We start from the raw sequence: 17,163 nt of genomic DNA, 5'->3' as shown, positions 1-17,163 counted from the left end.
GCCTGTAGCTAACAACATAATGGTGAAAAGCTGAAACCATTTCCTCTAAGATCAGGAACAAGATAAGGATGTCTACTTTTGCCATTTTTATTCACCATAGTATTGGAAGTTCTAGCCACAGCAAACAGGTAAGAAAAAGAAATGAATCCAAATTGGAAAAGAAGAAGTAAAAACTGTCACTGTTTGCAGGTGACATGATACTGTAAATAGAAAATTCTAAAGACATCACCGAAAAACTACTAGAGCTCATCAGTGAATTCGGTAAAGGTGCAGGATAAAAAATTATTATACAGAAATCTGTTGCATTTCTATACACTAACAATGAACTATGAAAATAATCCTATTTACAATTGCATCAAAAAGAATAAAATACCTAGGAGTAAACCTAACTAAGGAGGTAAAGGATCTGTATTTGGAAAACTATAAGACACTGATGAAAGAAATTGAAGATGATACAAATAGATGGAAAGAGATAAACATGTTCATGAATTAAAAGAATTAATGTTATTAAAATGACCATACCACCCAAGGCAATGTACAGATTCAATGCAATCTCTATCAAAATACACGTGGCACTTTTCACAGAACTAGAACAAATAATTTTAAAATTTGTGTGGAAATAGAAAAGACCTTGAATGGCCAAAACAGTCTTGAGAAAGAACAAAGCTATACGCATCATGTCCCCCAATTTCAAACCATACCACAAATCTACAGCTATCAAAACAGTATGGTACTGGCACAAAAGCAGACACATAGATCAGTGGAACAGAACAGAGAGCTCAGAAATGAACTCATACGTACATGAGCAATTAAACTATGACAAAGGAGACAAGAATATACAATGAGGGAAATATAGCCTCTTCAGTAAATGGTGTTGGGAAAACTGGACAGCTATATGCAAAAGAGTCAAACTGGACTACTCTCTAACACCATGTACAAAAATAAATTCAAAATGAATTAAAGACTTAAATGTAAGACCTGAAACCATAAAACTCCTAGAAGAAAACATAGTATGCTCTTTGACATTGGTCTCAGTGATATTTTTTGATATATTCCTTCAGGCAAGGGAAACAAAAGCAAAAATAAACAAATGGGACTGTGTCAAACTAGAAAGCTTTTGCACAGTGAAGGAAATGATCAACAAAATGAAAAGGCCGCCTACTGAGTGGGAGAAGATATTTCCAAATGCTCTGTCAGATAAGTGGTTAATATTCAAAATGTAAAAGAACTCATACAGCTCAACATAAAAAACACAAACAGCCCAGTTGAAAAATGGCCAGAGGATCTGTAGACATTTTTCCAAGGAAAACATTATAGATGGCCAAGAGGCACAGGAGAGATACTCAGCATGGTTAATCATCAGGGAAATGCACATCAAAACCACAATGAGATGTCACCTCACACACAATAGCCTTTATCAAAAGAAAACAAATAAAAAGTGTTGGGGAGGATGTAGAGGAAAGAGGACCCTTGTGCACTGTTGGTGGCAATGTAAATTGGTGCAGCCACTAAGGAAAACAAGATGGAGATTCCTCAAAAAATTAAAAATAGAACTGCCATATGATCCAGCAATTCCACTTCTGGGTATTTACCTGAAGAAAACAAAAACACTTGAGATATGTGCATCCTTATGTTCATTGCAGCATTATTTACAATAGCCAAGATATGGAAGCAACTGAAGTTCCCATCAGTAGATGAATGGATAAAGAAGATGTGATCTATAAATATTTATAATGGGAAATTACTCAGCCATAACAAAGAATGAAATTGTGCAATTTGCAACAATATGGATGGACCTAGAAGGTATTATGTTAAGTGAAATAAATTAGAGAAAGACAAATACTGTATGATTTCACTTATATGTGGAATCTTAAAAAACAAACAAACAACAAAGCAGAAACAGAGTTTTAGATACAGAGAACAAACAGGTGGTTGCCAGAGGGAAGGGATTGGGGGGGAAGGAAAGAAACAGGTGAGGGAGATTAAGAGGTACAAACTCCAGCTGCAAAGTAAATGAGTCAAGGGTTTGAAATATACAGTGTGGAGAATATGGTCATAACTATGTAATATCTTTGTATGGTGACATGTCTTAGCTAGATTCATTGTGGTGATCAGTTTCAAATGTTATAGAAATATCAAATCACTATGTTGTGTTACAGGAACTAACATAGTGTTGGAGGTCAATTATACTTCAAAAACAAACTCAGAAAAAGAGATCTGACTTGTGGTTACCAGAGATGGGGGGTGTTGGGGTCAGGATCTGGGTAATCGGATGAAGGCAGTCAAAAGGTACACACTTCCAGTTATAAATAAGTACTAGGGAGGTACTGTACAACATGATTAATAAAATTAACAGTGCTGTATGTTTTATATGAAAGTTGAGAGTAAATCATTAGTTATCACAAGAAAAATAATTTTTTTCTATTTCTTTAATTCTGTATCTATATGAGATGATGGATGTTCACTCAACTTACTGTTATGATCACTTCATGATATATATCAAATCATTATACTGTACACCTTCAACTTGTACAGTGCTGTATATTAATTATACCTCAGTAAAACTGGAAGAAAAAATTTGTCATTAATATATCAACTTAAAATAAGTACCGGATGGGTACTTAAACAATGTACCTTAAGTAATTAAAAATTTTAGATGAAGAACCTCCTTTCTACTTGCTAATTTTCTTTTAAAAATTTTTTTATCTAGTAGTCACATATTGTTGTGATACAGCAATTTGTTATTTTTTACTGAATCCTGTTTCAGTACAGTTGCAGATGTCCTGAGGAATATCGTTTTGCCTCTACAAACAGAGATATACTTCAAATTGAGTCATACTTAAATTTCATAATAATTTTAGGGCAGCTCAAGTGGAATTACTGGAATTACTGCTTTGGGGAAAACTTTATTTTAGGCAGAGATACTGATGTTGAAAGACACAGGAGAAAAGAATAGAACTGACATATTAGATGTGAAAATAAGTCAAATCAGAAAAAAATTAGAGAATAAGAGCTACAACTAGAATATTAGTTTTTATAAGCTTATATAGTTCTATATAAGTTATTGTTCTATAAGCTTATAGTTCTATAAGCTTATAGAACTTAATATTAGTTCTTATAATCATTTAATTTCATTATGAGCTTCTTGGCAGCCTTGTTTAAAAGAGGAAGTATTCAGTGTGATGACTTATTGTTTAAGAAAAGGTTTTTTATTATTGAATTATAGGAGGAATTTTGTTGTGGGAATCATCCGTTTTTGAAGTAAATGTTCACGTTTTTCTTGCATGATTATTTTAGTGCTGTTGAATACATAAAATTAAATCATAGTTTAAATAAGGCATTTCTGTTGTTTTCTGATCTTTCAAGAATTAAATTTAGGGAAACATAAGGAAATCGGTCGTTAACATAGACCCTAACAGATACAGATAAGTTTGTATGTTGCAGCACCATAGCCCTAGAGGTCTATTTGAAACCTGACTGTTGGTGATATACAGTTATTAGTTGGTTCAAGTGTGCTGGAGGATAATAAATGTTCTTTGTTTTTATTTTTGAGTACCAGAGTGTAGGTGTTTTATGGTATTTATTAAAGAAAGAATCAAATACTTTTTGTGGTTCTGATGGGAGACCAAAGCAAGCACACACTATTTCCATAACCTCAAAATAGTTTATATTCTTTTATAAATTTATTAGAAAATTGTGCATGTAAGAAAGAACTTGAATACACATTTGGACACTTAGAACATTTTTTTAAACACTAAATTGCTTTATTTGCATGATATTAAACTGTGCAAATCAGGATGTTTTATCTTTGAATGTTTATTTGTACTTATAAAAGTCCTCAAGAATATATTGGTTTTGCTGTCCATTCTCATTTTATGATTATAGTTCCCCCCAGTCTTGATTGACTTTAATTTTCTGATTTGATTTGATTTATGAATCATAAGGCTGGAAATACTCCACAGTATAACCTGTTTTTTCCCTTTGGCCGCCAACAGGACTTTCAAAACAAAACAAAACATAACCAGGACAGATGATTAAATCTATCTCCTGGGAAGAGTGTGTTGACAACATTTTTCATTATCTATTTAACCAAAATTCCTGCTGCTATAAATAAACTATTTTCCTTGGTTTGTTCTTAGTGACAACAGTATGACAACATACTGTCATGATTATAGAAATGACACCCTCATTTACCCTTTCTCCCAAAAGACTTTTTCTTTTTCCATACAATTTCGACTACTGTTACTAACCCAAGTTAATTTTAGATTCTATTGCTGAAAGCCTCAGTTTTGCCATTTATTGAGGTGCTAATTGAAATATTAATGTATTTAGAGCAGAAATGTCGTTTTTTAGGGAATCTAGAGCAACAGCAAAGCTGAGGTCAAACTGCCATAAGGATGGACACCAAGGAAGCTGTGTTTGGGACAAAAAGAAATCAAGATAAGGTAGATGCAAAGTAGAGAAAAGCACTGGACCCTGGGGGGAGAGGGTGGTAGGTGGGAGTGGGTTGTATGCCTCTAATGGCAAAGAATAGCTAGATTTCTGAAGAGGAAACCACAGAAGGCTTATAGGAAATATTAAGAATTATGGGTTTAAGTACTACTTTCCCTTTGAATATAGAAGTTTTAGTTGACTTTTAGCTAGCAGAACATTTAAAAGTTCATAAGGTTAAGTATTTCAGTGGGGTGGATCCTAATATTCTGGGCTAATGTTTCCTGTCTGGATAGTTGTGGAAGACACTGTTGGTTTAGTTGATAAAACCGTTGCCAAAACCCAACTTCAGTGCTAATGCCTGTTATTACTTGAAAGTTGAAAGGGAATCTCCGATTGAAGCGTTAAAGTGACAAAATGAGTACAGAACATTTAATTTTTCCTTTTCTTCCTGTGATGTAAAGGTTGTGTTTCTCTTCATAGCAACATGAACCGTGAAGACCGGAATGTGCTGCGTATGAAAGAACGGGAAAGGCGGAATCAAGAAATTCAGCAGGGGGACGACGCCTTCCCACCTAGCTCTCCTCTCTTTGCTGAGCCATACAAAGTTGTAAGTTGTCTGTTGAATGTTTTTTCCCCTGTAACATAACATTTTTTGCTTTTAAAATTTTTAAACTTGAGTTTTTATATTAGAAAGAGTTATTATGTTACACCTTTTAACAGTTTTTCCTTTTCTCATAATAGAATATACTTTTTTGATGTAAACTTTTCATTGCAGTATAACATACTATAGAAAAGTACACAAAGTAAGTGTTACAAATGAAAGAATTTTCACCACATGAGCATCCTCACATAATTAGTACACAAATCAAGAACTACAGCATCACTAGTACCCTAACGTCATCCCCACAACCCCCCATCCCTACCCCCATTGCTACCCTATACTCTTGAAATATGGTCTGGAGTAGCTCAAACATTCATATCTGTATTACTGGCTCTACCACTAACCCTGAGCAGGCATTTCACCTTTCTGAGCCTTGAATTAAATTAAAAGTTTGTGAATCACTATGCATTGTCTGCTGTTTCCTTGGCTGTTTGGGTATAACATCAAAGACAAATATTTCATAGATTCTTTTGTTTCTCCCTATTTCTTGCCATTTGCTTACTTAGTTTACTAAGTTTCAGTGATTATTAGTAAGTTTGAATAAATGTGTCTTCAGCATCAATCTGATTCTTTTTCTGTTATTATATACTAAATTCTGATTTTCTATATGTTTAATGCTTAATTAACAATATCAAATTTAGATTAAAGCATGTTATCAAACGTTCAATAAATTGAACTAATTCCTTTTTTTTTTTTTTTAACTATCATGATACTTGATTTGGGATTACATAAAACACTGAATCTGATGACTGTTGTAGCTGTAGTGGCCACAAATGTCTCTCTAATGTTTGATTTGGCTTTGGATTTCATTGGAAGTATTATTATAATTTAAAGGCTTGTACTGTGTATAATAGTTGTAATACTATGTATTGCAGCACTAGTGACCATTGTTGGCTTTATAGTATGAGATTGAGAGTGGGTTAGACTTTTTTCTGATGAAATATGAATGTAACGACATATCCTGGGTTTACCCTTATAACATTTGGTGTTTGTAGAAACCATTTGGGAGCTTTATAAAAACCATTTATTCAGAGCTTATAAGGATTGTCCAGTGAAGGCCAGTTATACTAACATCATTTATGAGAGTAACACAAAACTTTGGGATAAAAGACATTTTGGAAAAAAACAGGAGTTTGGTCCAGATTCTTTGAATCATACTACAATTTATTTTGTAATTACATTGTAATGAATTGGATTTGATTTCTGATCTTGATGTTGTCAATAAATTGCTGTAGATTTACCTCTCAGACTGATTTTCAAATAATCTAAAGTCATTACTGATTCCTGCCAACCTCAAAATAAATAGTGGTGGTTCAGGCTTTTCTGTTTGTTTCAAAGTCTTGATTTCCCTTTTAATGTAATCAGTCAACTTTTTTCTTTCATGTATATGAATACAAAAGAGTCCTAAAGCTTGTAGACATCTTAGACCTTACTATTCAAGAATAATTCTTGAAACTTAAAGTATGTATTATTGACTTCAAAAGTTGGAGCATTTGATGGTCAGAATTAATAGTCAAGATTTAAAACTTTATTACTGGATTTTCCATGCTTAATTTGTTGTTGATTTTTATTAACTTCTTGAGTCACAGTAACAGAAGGAATTCTAAAAAGTCATTTGCGTATAACTTGTTTAACTAAGTTTTTATTTCTGCCTCTAACTATAACATTGAATTATAAGGAATATGATGTTTTCCTAGACTGCCAAAATGTGCGTATTGGCTAATCTGTGACTTGGAACTTAATTACATAAAGGCATAATTTTCCTGCTTTTCAAAAGATTTTACTACTGTTCCAATATATTTATTGGTGAATTTGGATTTTTAAAAAATCTCCTGTAGTCTATTGTGTATATTTCTCAGTGTCCTCTAGGATATTTGTGTTTCAACATGAAGGTTTTTCACTTTCAGTTCATTTTTTTATCATAAAAATATATACATTTGGAGTTTGTTTTGAGATTTTAACCTTAAGATATGAGATGAGACTTCCTTTTGAAAAGTTCCATTCCATTTGAAGTTTGTAAAGTTAGTTTAGAAGCATCTTTTATTTCTAGTTTTGCTAATTTTATTTTACAATTGTTTTTGTAGACTAGCAAAGAAGATAAGCTGTCAAGTCGTATTCAGAGTATGCTTGGAAACTACGATGAAATGAAGGATTTCATAGGAGACAGATCTATACCAAAGCTTGTTGCAATTCCCAAGCCTACAGTACCGCCGACAGCAGATGAAAAATCTAACCCAAATTTCTTTGAACAGAGACATGGGAGCTCTCATCAGAGTAGCAAATGGACTCCAGTAGGACCTGCACCCAGCACTTCTCAGTCTCAGAAACGGTCCTCAGGTTTACAGAGTGGACACAGTAGCCAGCGGGCCAGTGCAGGTGCCAGCAGTGGCGCTAATAGCAGTGGCCAGAGGCATGACCGTGACTCATACAGCAGTGGTGGGAGCAGTAGCCGGAAAAAAGGCCAGCATGGATCAGAACACTCCAAATCACGCTCTTCCAGCCCTGGAAAACCCCAGGCTGTTTCTTCATTAAGCTCCAGTCATTCCAGGTCTCATGGGAATGATCACCATAGCAAGGAACATCAACGTTCCAAATCACCTCGGGACCCTGATGCAAACTGGGATTCTCCTTCCCGAGTACCTTTTTCAAGTGGGCAGCACTCAAATCAGTCTTTCCCGCCTTCATTGATGTCAAAGTCCAGTTCAATGTTACAGAAACCCACTGCCTATGTGCGGCCTATGGATGGACAGGAATCCATGGAACCAAAACTGTCCTCTGAACACTACAGCAGCCAATCTCATGGCAACAGTATGACTGAACTAAAGCCCAGCAGCAAAGCTCATCTCACCAAGCTGAAAATACCTTCCCAACCATTGGATGTAAGTCACACATTTAGAGCTTTTTAACATTGTAACTATATGAAGCAATTCACCCTGAAATTATGTTTGAACTTGAACTGTCTCTTTGTCTTAATAGTAAGGAATGTAAAAGTTTAAGGAAAGACTTGTGATTGACTCCCAAGTGAATCTGTAGAGCTCTTAGCTGCCCCTCTTGAGCAGTAGAGAAAATGTCATTCATTGTTCTCAAATATTAAAATGACAAGTCAGTTACAGAATTAAAACATGGTCTATCAATACCTTAGATTTCCTCGTTTTGATTTTATGGACTAATACATCTTGTGTTCTTTTGTTTTAAAAAAAATTACTTCTCTTCTCATTGTGATGCTCATCAATGAGATGTGGGCATGGTTCGTTGCAGTGAATGTTGGAACTTTTTTGGGTACATGAAGATGGTAATGTTTTATGGTTTGGAGGCCATGATCCTTTTCTCTGGTTACACTTAAAGGTTTGAGGCAGCTGCTCCAGGCATAGTGGTGGTTTGAAATTTACAGTAGTTATAACTATGTACCAAAACATGCTATTCAGAATAACCAAAGAAGTGAGTATTCATTGTGAAATAGCTGAAATTTTATCTTTTAATCTAGTTTTTGCAATAAAAAATATTTTAAGTAATATCAGTAGCTGAAAATCGTAGCTTAAAACGGTGGGGGAAGGGATCAGGAATAGGTAAAATGCTGTCTTAAGGACATTTAAAAATCTTTCTTGTGGCCTTGGGAAACTCATTGTTTGTAGCATTTGTCATATAATTACTCCTCTCAAGAGAACAGTAAAGTGGTAACTTGTTCTTTCTTCAAATAATATAACATGATCCTTAGAGTTAGACTTCACTGTAGCTCTCCAGTTCCTGTTTGTACTTCAGAATAAAATTAACTTTCGAGATTTAAGAAATACTATGTAAAATGTCCAGCATGTTCCAGACAACTAATCTTTCAATAATATTGGTTTTATTCTGTTTGTTATTTATGTGAAATGATGATCTCAGTACCATGGTATATTTTGTATATAAACCAGCTTTTAAATTTTTGACAAATTGTTCACCTGAAAAAAGTACATTTTAAAAATTATTTCTAATCCAAGTGTAAGAAAGATAAGATTCCTTTTTTGGCTGCGTTGGGTCTTTGTTGCTGTGAGGGCTACTCTTCGTTGCGGTGCACGGGCTTCTCATCGTGGTGGCTTCTCTTGTTTTGGAGCGTGGGCTCTAGGCGTGTAGCCTCAGTAGTTGTGGCACACGGGCTCTAGAGCGCAGGCCCAATAGTTGTGGCGCAGGGGCTTAGTTGCGCTGCGGTATGTGGGATCTTCCCGGACCAGGGCTCGAACCCATGTCCCCTGCATTGGCAGGCAGACTCTTAACCACTGCGCCACCAGGGAAGTCCTTAAATTTTTTTTTAAGGAATCTTATCTTGGGACTTTCCTGGTGGCGCAATGGTTAAGAATCCATCTGCCAATGCAGGGGACACGGGTCGAGCCCTGGTCTTGGGAAGATCCCACATGACGCGGAGCAACTAAGCTCGTGCACCACAACTATTGAGCCTGCACTCTAGAGCCCGTATGCCACAACTACTGAGCCCACCTGCCCCAACTACTGAAGCCTGCATGCCTCAAGCCCATGCTCTGCAACAAGAGAAGCCACAACAATGAGAAGCCTGCGCACCTCAGTGAAGAGCAGCCCCCACTCGCCGCAACTAGAGAAAGCCTGTGCGCAGCAACGAAGACCCAATGCAGCCAAAGATAAATTAATTAATTAAAAAATTTTTTAAAAATATAAAGTTCTTCCAGTCATGTACAGCTTGGTGATTAAAATTTTTTTAGTGCTTGAAAATTTGTATTTAAGGAAATTAGTCCAAAGATTCTAATTAGTGTTCTGACTTAGAGTAGTGCGATACTAAATATGCCTTTAATTTTAATCTCATTTCTAATAATGTTAAAGCTGTGCAACAAATGATGAAAATCTAATAAGAAATGACTCCATATCTAACGTGTGTTTCTTTTCCTCTTTCTTTAGGCATCTGCTTCTGGTGATGTGAGCTGTGTGGATGAAATTCTTAAAGTAAGTTTTTTAAAAAATAGTTTTAGTCTCTTTAATTATGATGCTTTGCTACCTCTTACCCTCCTTCCCTTTGTATTTCACAAAGTGTCTGAAACTGCAGCAGATTGCTTACATGTATAACCTGATTATGGCCGTCAAAAATAATTGACTCTGTTCTACTTATATTCATACTTAAGTTCTAAATCACTTGGTTTGTTTACTATTTGCCCTCAAAAAGCTGGGGTTTTTTGGGTTTTTTTTTTGTTTTGTAAGTAAAAACAAACTCTAGTCTTAACAGCTTGCTTTGAAAAGAGGAAGAAACCAAATATAAACTGTACCTTCTCAGGTTTATTGGTTAATAATTTGAAGTACTAAAAATCTCAGTAGTTATCAGTCAAACCATTGTGTTGAAAATAGCTTGCTTTGTAGTTCATCTGTATATACTGGTCAAATCCTACAATGAAAGATCTTCTCTGAATACTACACATTTTGAGTGTTTAATGGAATATGTTTAAACTTGACACATGACCAAAGAGTACATTCTTCTGTTGGGAAAAGAAAACGTTGTCCTTTGGAAGAAGAGAAAGTCCAGTGAACTGAGTGACAGTGACTGCTTTTGGCTCAATAGACAAAAAGCATCAGTCACATATTAATTGTATTTTTTGTGTACACTCTTGAATTTTTGTGTCTGTACTTGTATTTCACTATGGATACTTTTGAAAGACTACTTGTAATGGCTGCTTCCACTTCATTTTCTCCTTCCTTCCTTTAGCTTGCTAAAATCTCTTTTACTTCTACCATTCTGCTGAACTTGTTTCTCCAAGGTCATTATCTTCCATGTCATCAGAGGCTTCATTTGAGTTCTTTCTGCTGTTTTGAAGAATTTTTATTTTTTTCTTCAGAAAACATCATTCTTTCTTCCTTGACTGTTGTCGTGCTTCTCTGTTCTTATTTTCCGCACACCTTTCTTGTCTCACATTCTCTGCCCTTTGGAAACACTTGTGTCTTCTCTTATCTCTTAAATATGAGTGCGTTGTCTAGCCTCTCCTCTTTTCTTTCTCCTCTTTGATGTGATTTTCCTCCATCCTTTGGGATTTATCTGTTAGACAGCTATTCAGTCTTTCCTGCTTTGGCCTCCTTTGGGTTTTGGTTTGTGTCTCTTAATTGCTTCTTAGCTGGGTCTCCATTTGGATTTCTCCCTGCTTCTTCAGACTCAACATGTCTAAAGCCATATTTATCAGAGTTAACTTCTGTTAGTAGTATCTCCATTCTCCCTTGCTTATAAGTGTAGAATCCTAGTTATTTTCCACTTCTTTCTCTCATGTTCTATTTAATCACAAAAACTTCATGTAGACTTTGAAAATTCCTTGAAAATATTCATTCCTTCATTTCCATTTCTGCCACTTTGAACTTCAGTAATTGTAATATACAGTCCTCACTCTGCCTGTCTCCAGAGTTTCCCTGCTCATCTGTCTTCTGTATTGCTGCCAGATTCTTTGCTTTAATCCTTTGTCTTCATAAAATGATATCCTTCTTAGAAGTTTTCAGTGGCTCTCTAAGGACCCTAGAAAGAATAGTGTGCAAATTTAACATTTTAAATGTTAGGCTGTCCACAGGCCAGTTTCACCCTCTCGCACTATTGATTGACCACTTTGCCAAACTGGTTTCCCTAAGCCGTACACTTTCTTGCTCTTTCATCTTTGTAAAGTAAACTTTCATGGAATGTGTTTCTCCTTCCTCTTCAGTTATACATAGATTCTGTTTTTTCTTAGAATCCCACTGAAATCCTTATTCCCCCTGTATCAGGCCATCAGACTACAGTGATAACTCATATTGCATTCATTTTTCAGTTGCCATGTACATAAAAAGTTTAAGGGAGCATATATCTTTACTCCTAAATCCTCAAAAATGCATGGCACTTTAATACCTGGAAGAAATCTTAGATTTTCTTATATTTAATTATATCTTTGATGTTACTGACCATTTATTCTACATTTTATGTATATGCAGGACTTGGCACGTGGCCTTGGGTATAATAGGTGCTCAGTCATTTGATGGTAGGGAGTTAAATAGATTTTCTATTGAGAGTATTTTGGTATTTGAGGTGTAAAATGCCAACATTGAAAACCTGGGGCATATGAGTTTCTGTTTCTTTTCCCTTCCCTATGTACAGCGTGCAAGGAAGTTCAGGTCTACATTCCCTTCGTGTTTTTTTTTTTCCTCTTCTTTTTTTTTTGGCTGTGTTGGGTCTTTGTTGCCGTACGCAGGCTTTCTCTAGTTGTGGCGAGCAGGGGCTACTCTTCATTGTGGTGCGCGGGCTTCTCATTGTGGTGGCTTCTCTTGTTGTGGAGCACAGGCTCTAGGTGCTCAGGCTTCAGTAGTTGCAGCACACAGGCCCTAGAGTGCATGGGCTCTAGAACGCAGGCTCAGTAGTTGTGGCGCACGAGCTTAGTTGTTCCATGGCATGTGGGATCTTCCCAGACCAGGGATCAAACCCGTGTCCCCTGCATTTGGCAGGCGGATTCTTAACCACTGTGCCACCAGGGAAGTCCCCCTTTGTGTTTTCTTGATATTTGTAGTCATATTGTTTCTGGGAACCCCATCACGAACTTAAAGGAAAAAAAGTTTTTCTAATCTAAAAGTAATACATGTTTATTGTAAAAAATGATGTATTAATTCAAAGCTTACTAATTGAGTACCTACTGTGTGTCAAGCACTAGGGACATAGTGGTGATAATAGTGATAGTGTTGCATCCTTTGAGCTGACATTCTCGAGCAGGATGTAGGAAATAATCAATTATATACAATTACTTCAGAAAGTGAAATGCTATTAAAAAATAAAGCCTTGTAAGAGGATAAAGAGCAAGTTTAGTGCAGGTGGCTGTTTCAGAAGATTCAAGTGGTAGAAGCTGCATCAAGTGCCCTTGTCTCTTCCTCCTTCAGTCATTCTGTTGTCCAGAGGTAGCCACTGTTAACTGTCTTCCAGAGATTTTTTCATCGATAAGCATTTACGAGGATATACACTATGATGTGTATTTGCCACTTAATAGTAACTGTGGATATCATTTTATTTCAGTAGGTAGCTTTCTCATTTTTCTGTCTGCTTGGTGTTCCATTGTATGAATGTCTGGTAATCTAATCCTTTGTTGTTGGATATTTAGGTTGTTTTCATTTTTTAAAAGTGTGAACCCCTTGAATATGTATCTTTACATAACTGTGTGGGTATAGCTATAGGGTAAATTCCTAGAAGTTATATCACCTTTAATTTATTGTATTTTCTCAGACTACTTGATGGCTTACTTTGAACTAAATGCCAGAGATAAAACACTCCCTCCTTATTCTGATACCTCTCTCTTTCCTGCTTCTCTAACATATACATTGTGATTATATCCAAACCTCTACTTGGACATACTTGGCATATGATTAGACAGAAGGCATTGAATAAAATCAGACCTATGGCCTTTCTTGTCTGTTTTCCTCCTTGTGTGCTTTTGATAGCTCTCTTCTTATTTCCTCCACCTGACCAAAATATCCTTTCAGTGAATGGGCTCTGTAGCCAGACTACCTAGGATCAAATTTTGCGTCCATTACTTACTAAGTGTGTGACCTGGAGTAAATAACTTAATCTCTGTGCTTCAGTTTTGTCCTACATAGAGTCAGGATAATAACGGTATCTACTTCATAATGTCATTATGATGACCAGTTGAGTTACAAACATGTAAAATAACAGTATCTGGCCCATTAAAGGTACGCAGTAAATGCTGGCTGCTTTTCTTACTGTTAATCCCTTCCTCCCACTCCCACAGCAAGCTCTTCCTCAGTAGCATTTTACTAGCCTTGTGTTTGATTACAGGCTGATTTCTATAACTGTTCACAGGTCTTACCATCTTAACTCTAAGCTCCTCGAAGCTAGAGAGTGTAAACTGTTTATCTTCCTATTACCTACCCCATAACATACATAGTGCCTTGCACACACTGTGCTTAATTAATATTGATTGATTAAATATATATACTTTTGGAGGAGCAATCACGAAACCAGCATTTATAATACAAATCTGGTTTTTAGCTGTGTAATTTTTATCCTTGACCTGCTTGAAAACAAACTGTAATAATTACATTTCAGGAGATGACGCATTCATGGCCTCCCCCTCTAACGGCTATTCATACACCATGCAAAACCGAACCTTCCAAATTTCCTTTTCCAACTAAGGTAAGTAAATGAAGTGTGTCTATATACTGTAAGAAAACTCTAAATGGCTTGACTAAAATCATGTGAATTCAGAATTATCTTGCCATTCTCATTCTAGTGGGAGATAGATAATAAATAAGTGAATAAATAGGTAAGTTTGGATAGTGATATTACTATGAAGAAAATAAAACTAGAACATAGAATCGAGATTAACTTGGATTGAGAGATACTTGGAAAATCTTTGAAGGCAACATGGGAAAGAGACTTAGAAGCTATCAATGTTTGTTGCAAACTATTATGATATGCTAGGCCACAGATGATAAGGACTTCCCAAACTGTTTGTATGAGGAACTCCTTTCCAGAAGACACAACAACCGTACTTACGTCATATGGTAAAGGTTCCTCAGACAACAGTTCCAAGCTCATCTAAAATCAGCAGATTTGGTTTTTTTACATTAATTTATACTTATACAAATAATGCAAAGATATATTCTCCTTGTGAAAGTTTGGGCAGGACCCCTAATAATAGTCTTCCCTATATTCTGTCTCCTACATCTCACCAGAGCTACTTCATACATACGTTTACAAGTCTTTTCATATACATTTACATACACATGTAATGTAATTGTTACGTACTTGTATTTTCTCATTTGTTTAATTTCTGTACAGATACAGTCTACTGTATTTTTCATCAGTCAGCAATAGGTCTTAGAGATTTTTTCATGTTATTTTATGTGTGTGTGTGTGTATATATATATATATATAGAGAGAGAGAGAGAGAGATTATATATAGATAATATATTACATATAGAGGTATTTCAGTTCTTTTAACTGCATCCATTTTATAAGTATATCTTACTTTATTTAGCCATTTCCTGTTGGTATTTAACTTGTTGCCAAGTTAAATTGTAAACATTGCTATAGTGGATAACTTTGTTCATGCCTTCTTGTGTGCATATGAGTTTCTTTTGTGTAAAGAGCAAGAAGTATAGTTGTTGGATATTGAGGGTATATAGTTAATATATTCTCTCAAATCCCCTCCATAGTGATTGTACTAGTCAGTACTCCCACTTGTATTCTCTGTTATTCCTTACATGCACAGCACTATTTGTTATTTTAAGTACCAGTTTTTTGAGTGGGAAATGGCATTCCATTTCCTAGATTGCTAGTGAGCTTCATCCTCTTTAGTCCATTTAACTTCTATGTGGATGAATTGGCCTATTTCCTCTGCCTTTTGGGCTACGTCTTTCACTGAATAAGTTTCAGCAGAATTTCTTGTTTTGTTTTGTGTTGTTTGAATTCTGGATTCAAATAATTTGTTCCATATACTGCAAATGTTTCTCCCAGTTAGAGCCCTTTTAAGTTTTATGGTCTAGAAGATTTTAATTTTGATGAATAAATTTATCTTTTTCTTCTATAAAGCTTTTGCTTTTTAATGTCTTGTTAAAGAAAGCTTTTCCTTCTCCAGGATCATAAACATATCTTCTTATTTTTCCTTTAATGTGATTGCAGTTTTGTTTTCTTTGTTTATATTTAGCCCAGTTTATTTTTGTAAGTGATGTGGGGTATATCACTCACATCTGCCTATATGTGTGCCATACCACTCTTTTACTTTCTTAAGTCAACTTTGTTTACACATAAAAAATGCACATATATTTAATGTACAGCCTCAGTTTTGATAGACATATGCACCTGTGTAACCACCACGTTAATCAAGAATTAGAACATTTCTGTCACCCCACAAAGTTCCCTCAAGTTCCTTTCCAGTCCCCCTCACCCCCACCACTGGCTGCACACAATGGCTGACCTGTTTTATGTTGCTATAGGTAAGTTTTGCTTTTTCTAGAATTTCATATAAATGTACTCCATACAGTGTATACTTTTTTGGCATATTTATTTGCGTTCTTTTGCTCAGTATATACTTTTGGAATTTTTCCATGTTCTTGAATATATCAGTAATTTTTTCCTTTTTATTCATAGTTCATTTTTATTTCTGTTGTATGAAAATACCAAAATTTATTTATCCATTCACCTGTTGATGAACATTTGGGTTGTTTCTAGATTTGGGCTATTAAGAATTAAGTATTTATAAACATCCACTAACAGTCATTTCTGTGTTTATATTTTCTTTTCTTATGGGTAAATACTGAGTCATATGGAAAAAAGTAGAATTGCTGGGTCATGTGTTAAGTGTGTGTTAAATTGATTGTATCACACTCCTACCTTATCCCACTCCCATTTCCCAGCAGTGTATGATAGTTTCATTTGTTCTACATCCTTGCCTACATTTTCTATTGTCATTCTGTTTAGTTTTAGCCATTTTAGTGGGCATGTAGAGGTATCTCATATTGATTTTAATTTGTATTTCCCTTATGACTAATGATGTTGAACCTCTTTATGAGCTTATTGGCCATTCTTTTTGAAATATCAGTTCAAACTTTGGCCTTTGCCGTGTGTGTGTGTGTGTGTGTGTGTGTGTGTGTGTGTGTATGTGTGTGTGTGTGTGGTGGTTGTGGTGATGCCAGAGTTGGGTGGGTGATGATTGTAGTTTTGTTTTGTTTTTTCTAATAATGTCTTTGGTTTGATATCAGGATAGTGCTGGCTTCTTAAAAGGAGCAGAGAAATGTTCCCTTCATCTCTATTTTCTGAAATAATTTGTGAAATATTAGTATTAATTCTTCCCTGTATGTTTAATATAATTAATCAGTGAAGCTGTCTGTACCCCTAGTAGTCTATATTGGAAGGTTTTAAATTACAAATTAAATTTCTTTATTAAATATAGAGCTATTCAGATTTTCGATTTCTTCTTATGTCAGTTTTGGTAATTTTGTTCGTTTCAGTCAAATTTATTGGCACAGTTATTTATAATCTATACTTACTATTTAATGTCTGTAAGATATATAGTGAAGTACTCTTTTCCCTGCTATTGGTGATTTGTAGTTTCTCTTTCTTT

The 17,163-nt window shown here is 35.3% G+C and overlaps 1 protein-coding gene across 2 annotated transcripts in view; it reads left to right on the top strand.

Annotated features, from left to right (window-relative positions):
* Nucleotides 1-17,163, top strand: part of AFF4 (ALF transcription elongation factor 4) — an 88,607-nt gene that overhangs the window by 24,970 nt on the left and 46,474 nt on the right. Inside the window, exons 2-6 of one of the 2 annotated variants that reach the window (XM_030869644.3) lie at nucleotides 4,354-4,445; nucleotides 4,915-5,041; nucleotides 7,180-7,974; nucleotides 9,998-10,042; nucleotides 14,145-14,231. In XM_030869644.3, coding sequence (XP_030725504.1) covers nucleotides 4,919-5,041; nucleotides 7,180-7,974; nucleotides 9,998-10,042; nucleotides 14,145-14,231 — 1,050 coding nt within the window. In that variant the 5' untranslated portion in view covers nucleotides 4,354-4,445; nucleotides 4,915-4,918. The remainder of the gene's footprint in view (nucleotides 1-4,353; nucleotides 4,446-4,914; nucleotides 5,042-7,179; nucleotides 7,975-9,997; nucleotides 10,043-14,144; nucleotides 14,232-17,163) is intronic. The other variant, XM_030869647.3, reaches the window with a different exon arrangement.

This window comes from Globicephala melas, chromosome 3 (assembly GCF_963455315.2).
Source record: "Globicephala melas chromosome 3, mGloMel1.2, whole genome shotgun sequence".
Lineage (NCBI taxonomy): Eukaryota > Metazoa > Chordata > Mammalia > Artiodactyla > Delphinidae > Globicephala > Globicephala melas.
This window is presented reverse-complemented; position numbering and strand designations above follow the sequence as displayed.